This window comes from Merops nubicus, unplaced genomic scaffold (assembly GCF_000691845.1).
Source record: "Merops nubicus isolate BGI_N331 unplaced genomic scaffold, ASM69184v1 scaffold45238, whole genome shotgun sequence".
Taxonomy (NCBI): domain Eukaryota; kingdom Metazoa; phylum Chordata; class Aves; order Coraciiformes; family Meropidae; genus Merops; species Merops nubicus.
This window is the reverse complement of record NW_008625890.1, coordinates 245-9,928: the sequence shown is the minus strand read 5'-3', so window position 1 is coordinate 9,928 and position 9,684 is coordinate 245. Positions and strand designations below refer to the sequence as shown.

The window sequence follows — 9,684 nt, the reverse complement described above, 5'->3', positions numbered from 1 at the left end:
AAATGCCAACACCATCCTCCCCCTTAAAAAAAAGCCCCACACCTCGCCAAACTAGGTGCAAAATCACCTGAAGTTAGTCTGTAACAAATAATAATAATAAAAAAAAAAAACCAACAAAAAACAAAACCAACCACAAAACAAAGGCTGAAATGCTTTAGAATCACAACAATGTACAAAAAAAAGGGAGGAAAACACAACCTGAAAGTGTTCAAAATTCAGAAAGACTAGTCAAGTCCATTGCTTCAGCAAGGGGATGCTGCTGCGACCCCTGCCAGTGGGTCCTGGGCCACCAGCCTGCCACGGTGCCCAAGGGGCTCTTCTCCCACGCAGCCCGCCGTTGCTAGCATCCAAGGAAGAGCGAATGCATTACCCTTTGAAGATTATCAGTGGGGGAAAATGACTCACAAGCAGCTCTGGGAGGTCACACCACATTCAGAAGGAAAAGTTCCTAGCACACTCCTAACCACCTGCAAGAAGGAAGGCTTGAAAGAGCAGCCTGCTTCCTCCTTATTGTATTGGTGCCTCAGATGCAGAACAGTGCTTGAAATCTGTGAGAGATTAAGGGGCTTAGTAAGGGCAGTAAACAGACAGTTAAGTAAACAGCCCAGCACTGGATCTCATCTTCACAGAGCGAGGTAGTGTGAATTTCACCCCAGTTTAAAACAGACAGGGGTAGCGGAAAGGCTGAAGACTTCCATGTAAAGCAGTTCCTGGCCTAGAAACCTTTCTGCGCTCCCTTTGGGAATGGAAAGATCTGTGTCGATGGCTTCCTCACTCCCAGCCTGGCTTTGGTAGCCACACTTCAACCCTGGGATTCAGACACTTGCTACAGAAGTTCTGCCAAGATCTGATTTAGAACAGCAGCTTCCTCAAGGTTAAGCAGCAATGAGACTAGCTGGGAGGGAGCAAAACTGTCCACAGATTTCTAGATTTTTTTCTTTCCTGCCCCCTGTGGTTAGTCCCTCTCTTTAGAGGGCTCTTTACAGGCCCAGAGCAGGGATAACCTGGAGATTCATAGGGGCTGCACAGTGTAACTTAGCCAGGTGCTGCTAACTGGGAGCTGTATTCAAACAGTGCTTTTACTTGCCAGCCTGGAAGAGACTGGCCCAGAACCCACTGGAAAAGGAGACACAGGCCCTTTTTGGCTCCTCCTGTTGTCATTCCTAGCTGAATGACATTTAAATGGTATGTTCTAGTGGCGGCTGGAGACCAGCCCTTTGACTTTGGACATCTTCTTTGTGGGCTGCCTTTGTTCTGTGTGTGGAGGGCACTCGCGCTCTACCAGCTGCTGTTCCATCTCCTGTGCCGACGACGAGGCTGTAGCTTTTAATGTTTTCTTTATGTTTGTGACCTGGCCAAGAAGAGACAGTGAATCAGCATCTGCTTCTTCTTCCCCTCACGGCAGAAACTCTGCTCATAAATGTGCTGAAAAACCCCTGGAGTACAGAGTGGAGATTATAAAATATACTGTCCCACCAGAAACGTGCTCTGAACTTGAGTTTATTAAAGGTAATGTTTCATCATCACTTATAGCCAGAGTTGTTAACATTTCCAGTCTCAATCCAATACAGAATTAGCTAGAGATTACTTTCCTCTCACCCCACCCCCACCCCCCAAGAGACAACAGCACAACTTTGTACCACTTTTCTGGCTGGCTGGAGGGACCTACTACCGCCTTAGTGCTGAAGGCAGCTGTCCTACCACTCCTGGCCAGAAGCAGGAAGGACAAAGGAGACTGTGAAAGAGACAAACTCACACTTAGGCCAGCACTTGAAAAGGGAAAATGCCATTTGGCCTTGCTGGCTGGCTAAGCCACAGATATTTGCTAGAAGCAGGAAAAGAAATTGGTTTCATAGGAGGCAGCAGTAGTGCTTCTGCCACTCTGGCTGAAAAAGAGAGATACAGCACCAGGCATCACACTCTGACCCCTGGAACCCTGTAGGGCTCACCAGAAACATGAAGAGCAAACCTTAAAAAAAGGAAAAAAATCCACAGGCCAGAACAAGTTTAGGAGTCAGGTGTGCCAACTCCAGGGCAAAGACATCTGGCAAACCCAACGTGCTACGGATGCCAAGCAAGCCGCCAAGCATGCGCCGCTTCAGAAGGCAAATGTAAATCTGCAGGGATGGAGCACTCTGCAAGAAATAAAACCTGAGCAAGTGTCTCAGGAGGACCATTTTCACCTTTACAGCTGTATTAGCCAAGATTTGTTCTCGTAAGTAAATACCCACCAGGAGGGGCTAAAACCGTGTGCCCGTGCTGCCACCTACCGCCCAGCTGGGCACGGAGCAGAGGCGGGCGCTCCCTGCTCTCGCTGCTGAAGTCCCCCTGCCTGCAGCCTCAACGTGACCCCTCGAAGGAAGAGGTCATTGCTTTTTTTGTGCAAGAGCAATGAGACTCGAGAGATTTCTGCTAGTTACACTTTCAGGTTTAAAACAAAGAGAACTGTTTTTTCCTTCCTGCCTGCCTTGTGAAAAAGGAACAGAACCACGCAGAAGCTCCCTGTTAAAAGCACACTTTTCCTAACAAATCAATTCAGGAAACCACAGCTAGCAAAGCCACCTGGCCTAAATTTATAAAAAGTTACAAACAAAAATTCCAACCTGTGCAGAGTGGGCAAATTTGATGTTTGTGGTGTTACCACCACGTGAAAGCAGATGTGTTTTCTTTCTACCCTAAACTACCACATCTGACTTGCATGATTGCTAGCCTGCTTCAGAGAAGTCATGACTGCTAACCAGGTGTCACCAGATTATTTTCTGCAGCAAACATCTACCAAAAAGCATAGAGTGGTCTGAATTGACTCTGTACCCACCTCCATCTCCACCTGCTGTTGAGTTCGGTGATGGTTCTCTTTGTATTGGTTGGCTCTAAGTACTTGCTGCTCAATTCCTAAAAGAACCGCTTCACAACCATCACACCTGCAAGATACAATGTCAAATGGTGTTTTAAGAGTCGCCTCTGGAGCACCTCCATCAGGCAATCTGAAAAGTCATGCTTGCTGACATTATTTAAGATATTATTAAATTTATACCTCCTGCTTAAAGATCACAGTTCCAAAAAGCTGGCAAGAAAAAGCTTTGGTGCTTACTCAATGTACTTCACAGCATTCTTTAGAGAATCTGTGTTACTCTTACCATCAAAAAGTGGCAGGTTCAACGCACTTTCAATTTCCTCTTCCACCAGAGCTACTGCTTAAATAGGGATACAACACATTTTTGAAGAGTAAGTAAAATTTTAAAATTAAAGAAGTCAGGTTGAGAGAATCCCCCTGTCTGCGAAGTGTTCAAAAGACAAGAGCACTCCTCCAACACAGAACTCGTAACTGGAGAGGATGGAAAGGGAATTGGCAGTGGGTTCATTGTTAACTTCCAAAGAATGCTGTACGGTCCTCAAAGCTGCCAGAGCCCTCCCGCTGTGATGGGATTGAGGGAGTTGGAGTAGTGAAGAAAAAACTTGCCCCCACCTCAGGACAGCATATTCACCCAGTAGTTTAATTACTTTTCATACACTCATTACCACGGCAACTAGGAAGCAATTCCCAGTCAGCTCAGAATCTGCCACAGGCTCCACAGCCTACAGGGAAATTTCTCTGGGTGGGAAGGGAATCCTACAAAACGAGGAGAAGCAGCTTCCTGGCAAAGGTACAAAAAGATAGTGCCACGGTCCCAACGTGGCTGCCTGCAGCCTGCATTTGCAGGAACAAAGGCAAGGCAAACAAAAGCATCTGAAAGTTCAGACTCGAAGAGACATCGCCTCCAAAGAACTGCGATTCTCCAGAATTTGCCCATGCACTTCTCATCACAGTGCAAAAGACTGAAAAGTGATGAATGTTTTGGTTTTGTCATCAAGTGTAGCAGCAGAAAGGGGAGTAGCTCCCACCAAAAGACCACAAGCCCAGTTTGACAGATCTGTTTGAAAAGGCCTTGACTTCTCACTAGGGATCTGCCATGTAAAAGCTGCAGTGAGAGCAAAATCTCAAGATCTAGTATAGTTTGGCTCAACACAACGCAAACTGAATCCTAGGCAGCCTCTTGGAAAACTTGCTCAATAGTCTCCTCCTCCAAGTGCCTACTTACAGCATAAGACTCCTGATTAATGGAACATGGTGAAATTGAGCCAGTACCTGAAACTTTTGAGAAATAAGGAAAAAAACAGACAAGCCATGTACAAGGAACAACAAAGAGACTGCCTCACCATTCCTGGAGTGTTTTGACAATGTTACTGATGTCCTTCTTCTGAATGTCTCTGCTGATACAAAAATCCACCTCTAGCACCTGGTTTCGTTGATCCAGCTTCCCCTGGATAATATCTGTATAAACCGCTTCAATAATCAGATCTTCCAGCTCCCGCAGGTTCCTCATATCCAGGTCCTTCAGCAACACAGAATAGGGAATGCACTAAAAACAGCAAGTCCAAGAATAAGTTAACAGTCCTAGAGCCAGAATGAACAGCTAAGACTCAGAAGGTGAAGACCCAAAAGTATATTGTAGCCTACGTTTTAATCTGCAAGTACAACAGTGACTGTGTTGTAACAGAACAAACATCTGCTACTAGGCTACAGAAAATTCTGATGCATCTTTGGCAATTCCTGAAGCTTTGGCATAGCACGTTCTGAATGAAAAAAGATAATGATGGGATTGTAGAAGAAATTAAGAGCATTGCTTACTTTTCTCTAGAACAAAAAGTCAGTGTTTTCGAGAATGATTCCCCATCTCCAGAGTGAAAGAAGCCATAGAAAGTTTCCCAGCCCTTCCTGACTCATTTGCACAGCAGTTCAGACACCCCCTCATCTCATCCACAGGCCACTGAGTTGATGTCCCAAATGCACCACAAGAGAACACTGTACATTACAGGTACTTCCCTAGTTGCAGGAATTTTTGGGTATTCATGCAGTCTGCTACAACTTCACTGCTATAGAATTGATGCCATTTTCAAATCAAACAAAAAGAAGATTGCTCTCATGCTCAGGGTACTTTACCTTCATCCTAGAAGCCAGGCTTACAATTGTCAAGTGTTTCAGCTTGTTTTTCTGAGTCATTGTTAATTCAGGCAGGTTATCTTTGTTTGCTGTTAAAAAGACAAGATTCAAGACTTTTCTTCAAGAATTACACAACCCAGGCTACAGAACTTCAGAGTTGTTACACGACACTAAACCCTGAAATGCTGAACTCCTCCAGCTACTGTGAGTGCTGGTGAGCAGAGAGACCTGCTGCTGCTGACAGATCATCACACCCAGGGAGAGAGGGGACAGGTCAAAAAACAAGCTGGCAATGCCACTCTTCTCTGCTTCTTTAGTAGTTCTAGTTTTGGAATTAGATCATTCACATCTACACAAGTGCTGTCCTGCCAAACGAGTTGGTCAATGTTTTGTTTCTACCAAGGCATTTTTATTTCATTAATGAGCTGGCAGAATAAAGCCTTCCCCCTTTGCTGATCTGGTTGTAAATAAAGCTGGTTTTATTTCCCTGAAGAGAATTTAGGGTTGAAAGTGTAAAGTACCAGTCTGTGGAAAAGGGGAGAAATTATTAATCTAGATGGCCTCATTGTCATTGTATTATATCCATGTGCCTCCTGAATATTTAAAAACAGAAAGGAAACTGACGGCTTTCCAAAGTAAAAAAACCTCTTTGAAGTATCTGCTTTAATGAATATTGGTGTTTCAGGGCCACTCAAATTCTCCCATCCATCCCACCTCATTCAATGCTTTACATTTTGACTACTCTTCCCCCTTTCTCTTTCTTCACTACAAAAGGAAGAACAAACTGTGCTGTCACATGCTGGGACACAAGACCCATGCACAGCAAACACATCCTCTCATCAATCCCAAAATTCATGAGGCTCGTGTTGCTCCACAGCCACTGGAATTTCCAGTCCTTGCACTTAGAGATGCTACTTCTCCTTACAGGAACCACACAGCTCATCCACCACAGTGATAGCCAGCACAATGACAGAATTATCTGTCACGCTCTCTAATGGTCTGGATGAGGCTGCTACCCACAAATGAAGTATTAAATTGTAGCAGAATGGAAGCATAAGCACCAGAGATAAAAGCACATCTCGACAGATACTAAAGTGATTCACACATAGTCCTGCCGAAGCTGTATAAAAGTCATTATTTCAATTTGTATTCTAGCTAAGAAATGCTTCATTTTCTTTCAGCAACGCCATCACAGAAGAAAAGGTTATTCCATAAACCATATAGGTTTTTATAAATAATGCAGAACAATTTTGTCTAAGTTTTTGCAGCTTCCATAACCGGTTGTCATCTAAATTTCCAAACAGATATCTGAAATTGCACTTTCCCGAGGTAAGTGGCCTCTGAACACCAATGAACATGTCTACAGAGCAGTTCAACCCAGTGCTGTGGTCCAATCTAAACCAATAAAACACCTCAGTCTCTCTCCATTCCTTCACACTGTAGCAATTAAGAAGCACGTGTGACCCGGAGAGCCCCGATGAACAATTCCGTGAACACGTGGATTCTGCTCTTGGACGCTTCCACCCGGCCACACAACGCCAGGTATCACAGAAAGCAAAGAACTGACCACTCTACAGGGCAGCCCAGTCTCGGGCTCTGCAAACAGGCAGCAGTCTCTTACCTACATAGTCTGGGTACGTTCCGTATGCAAACAGGTTCAGCAACTGGAAATAAGCAGCATTAGACCCTTCAGCAAGCTGGATGGGAAGAAAAAAGAAATTCCATGTAACACAGTGAAAGTCAACACAATCCTGGTAGGCAACTTCTCCAGAGAATGTTTTAAGTCTACTTAGGACAAGCAGAACCCAGAGAAGCAATTATGTCCTGATCTTAAAGAGCTGGACCCCCTAAAGCCTCATAAGCAGCAGCAGATTTCAGCAGTTTTAGAGTCAAGATGATCCAGCCATTTCTATGCATCAGAACTTGACTACAGTTTGGACCATCAACTGCTTTTAGGAGGTAAAGGAAAACAGCCTCCAGGGCCAGCTCTTCTCTCCATGTGGCAGGCAAGCAGGCAGTGCTGTTGGCTGGTTAAGCATCCTTGCTGTTACTGCGAAAGCTAAGACAGCTTACCTGCAGAGCCACAAAAGCTTTGGAGCAAAGCAAGCTAGACCATTTTAAGCTGAGCACATTTGTGAGTAAGAGCATTCCTCTCACACGCAAACACTTCACTGGAGTAACTGCAGCACCAAGCAGAGATTTTTATTGAGTGGTGGTTTTTTAATACCACTTGTTGCGGAAAGATCCAGGGAAGAGAACATACTTGTGACTTGATGCTGAATAACCACAGAGGCATTTTTTGGCATATCTAAGGGCCTGTCTGGAGAGCCAAACTTGCTGCATGGTGCATCAGCCCAGCTGCAAAGACACTCAATCTAGATTCCCTCGTTGTAGTAGAGGGGGGTGCGGGCGAGGCACTCTCAGTAAAAGCTCTGCAGCTTACTTCCCACCTTGGTTTGAAACGGTTTGGATCTGGTTACCACCCAGGCCCCAGACACCAGACATGAGATGACAGAGACTTCTGGAGAGCACTAAAGTTATGCTTTCCAGGACAATGAAGGAGTAGAGAGGGATTTTTTTTTTCTGGCTGGCTAGGTGCCTTCTTAAAATTTTTACTGTGCTGCTGCTCCTGCCAAGGTTTTGCTCTATTAGCAGACACATTAAGGTAGCAAAGCTCTATGTAGGTATTTTTTAACATCTAATAGATACAGGCAAAAGCAACGTCAATCTCTCACACACAAACAACTCAGAACCACAGTAAGTTGCACCAGGCCCTTCCTAGAACAGAAATTTCACGCACAGGCTGTCTGTGGAAACTTCTGGGAAACTCTTATACTGCAACTGCAGAAGGGGCATTAGGATAGAAACTCATCTCTTACCTCTTGCACATTTGTTAACTCCAATAGCTCTCCAAAGACATAAACCCCAGGAGCCTCCAGCACTTGATTTATAAGAGCAGTCAGAGCTGAGCCACTTGTACCTTTGGCTAGTAAAATAAACTGCTCTAGAAGATTGCAGGACGGTTTCTGTTCTCCTGCCATTCTAGGTTTTCAATCTGTCAATAAAAACATGAAATTAATACATCCTTTCTCCTCTGCTGAATTCTGTCTGGCAGTGGCTAAGAAGGTATGCTCAGCATAGTAATATTTTTTTGTCAGCTAAGGCTGGTTTTTCTCCAGCATTCAGAGGGTGGGCTGGGAATCCAGCAGGTCCAACTGCAGATTTATCTGGGGAGCAAAAACTGTTCACACAATATCTTAGCAAAATTTCTGCAGACGGTCTTCTGGTCAGTTCCCTGAAAGGATCTATTCCTGCTAGTTGGAAAGGAGTTTAGATTCCATGTCATTTTCAGACTCTTCTTTCTACTGATGCTGCCAAATAATGCCAGCTGCAAAGCTGTTTATTATTACATCCATTAGATATAACATTAAGGCCAGTTAAGACTTCCTCCTTTCTCGTTACAGAGCCTTAAAACAGCAACTAACTTAATTCTCTGTGAAGAGCTGATCCACCTGGTAGGCCTGCATGTCTTACCTTTTGCTTTGATGCTGACTACGGCAAAGTATGTGTACATAGTTCCTCCTGCTTTCTGAGCCTAAAAGGCAAAAAGAGCTGTGGCCCATAAATAGCTTACCAGCCTACTTTGTACAGTTGAAGTGTTTTGGGTTAACTGGAAAGCTTAAGTGATAAAAATACCCCTTCTACAAAGGCTCTATTTAATTCCCTGTAAAGAGAGGTCTTTTGTCTTCAGCTTTCGCCTGACATTTCTGGTGTGCTGGGTGTCTCCCAGCACCAACATGTTGCTTTTGAAATGTAAAACACTGTTTATTAACAAGTGCAACAAAATAAGTTGTTGTTTACAAACAACTAAAACAAACTTCCAACGCATATTATTCAGAGACCAAACAAAGAACTTAGCAGATAAAGCAGTTTTTGTATTATGTTTTTATCAGGTAATTCTCAACTACAACAGGTAAACTTTACTCTGGTGAAGAAAACCAGACACCATAGAACCTGTCTGACTCTGTGTGACCTCTGGGAACACATCTGCTCTCGTGGGAGTGGCACAGTAACGCAGCTGTTTGTACTGTTTTATCATGCCTCACCACGTTAAGGCTAGAGAAAGCAACACAGCTATCTTCCATTATTACTCCACTTCTAAAAATCCACCTTCCTCCACTCCATTACACCTGCAGGTACAAATGGTCCCAGCCTGAACGGGCAATCTTTTGCACTCTCCACACAAAGATTTCTCACTTCTCGGTGTAAAGTCTCTTTGGGATTCTTTTCACAGATGCACACGTGCAGCCTGACTGAACAGTGCCTCAGTTTTGATGAGGAAATCCCTGCAATACAGTAACACTCAGTGGGGCTTCCTAATGCACCTGAGTGTACCTCAGTACTCATCTCCCTGCTCACAGACTAGGAACAGACAGAGAGGAATGACAATTTTCTCCAGTGAGTGCATGAAGTGACTGAGCTAGAATAAGATCTCGATTTCACAGCTCTCAAGTTATCGTCCTCCCTCACAGGCCATCACAACACAGGCTGGCATACGAGGTTACAAGACAGGTTGGCTTTATTTGTGCCCTGCTAGGGAAGACATGTCAATTCTTTGCCCTTTTACAAATTATCGTTTGGGCAACGGCGTTGCTATTGCAACTCGTCTGCAAAATCCTGCCACCGGGGCCACCTTGCTGCCA

The 9,684-nt window shown here is 44.5% G+C and overlaps 1 protein-coding gene across 2 annotated transcripts; it reads right to left on the bottom strand.

Moving 5' to 3' along the window:
- Window positions 1-976: 976 nt before the first annotated feature.
- On the bottom strand, window positions 977-8,022 carry COPS7B (COP9 signalosome subunit 7B). 2 transcript variants are annotated; one of them, XM_008945817.1, is made up of 6 exons: window positions 7,861-8,022; window positions 6,603-6,678; window positions 4,982-5,070; window positions 4,198-4,400; window positions 2,816-2,921; window positions 977-1,351 (listed from the first exon to the last, which is right to left on the bottom strand). In XM_008945817.1, exons 1-6 carry the CDS (start codon window positions 8,020-8,022, stop codon window positions 1,193-1,195), a joined length of 795 nt encoding a protein of 264 aa, XP_008944065.1. In that variant the 3' UTR covers window positions 977-1,192. The 2 variants fall into 2 exon arrangements, with proteins under 2 accessions (XP_008944065.1, XP_008944066.1); XM_008945818.1 differs by lacking the exons at window positions 4,982-5,070; window positions 6,603-6,678 and having other exon boundaries at window positions 1,062-1,351.
- Between the last annotated feature and the right edge of the window lie 1,662 nt (window positions 8,023-9,684).

Bases quoted from the DNA above. Each gene is read 5' to 3' on its own strand.
- COPS7B (XM_008945817.1), bottom strand. From the start codon at position 8,022: ATGGCAGGAGAACAGAAACCGTCCTGCAATCTTCTAGAGCAGTTTATT. The intron at 6,679-7,860 runs GTAAGAGATGAG...CTTCCCATCCAG, and splicing joins AGTTAACAAATGTGCAAGAG to CTTGCTGAAGGGTCTAATGC. The intron at 1,352-2,815 runs GTGGGTACAGAG...CTTCTTGGCCAG, and splicing joins AACAGCAGGTGGAGATGGAG to GTCACAAACATAAAGAAAAC.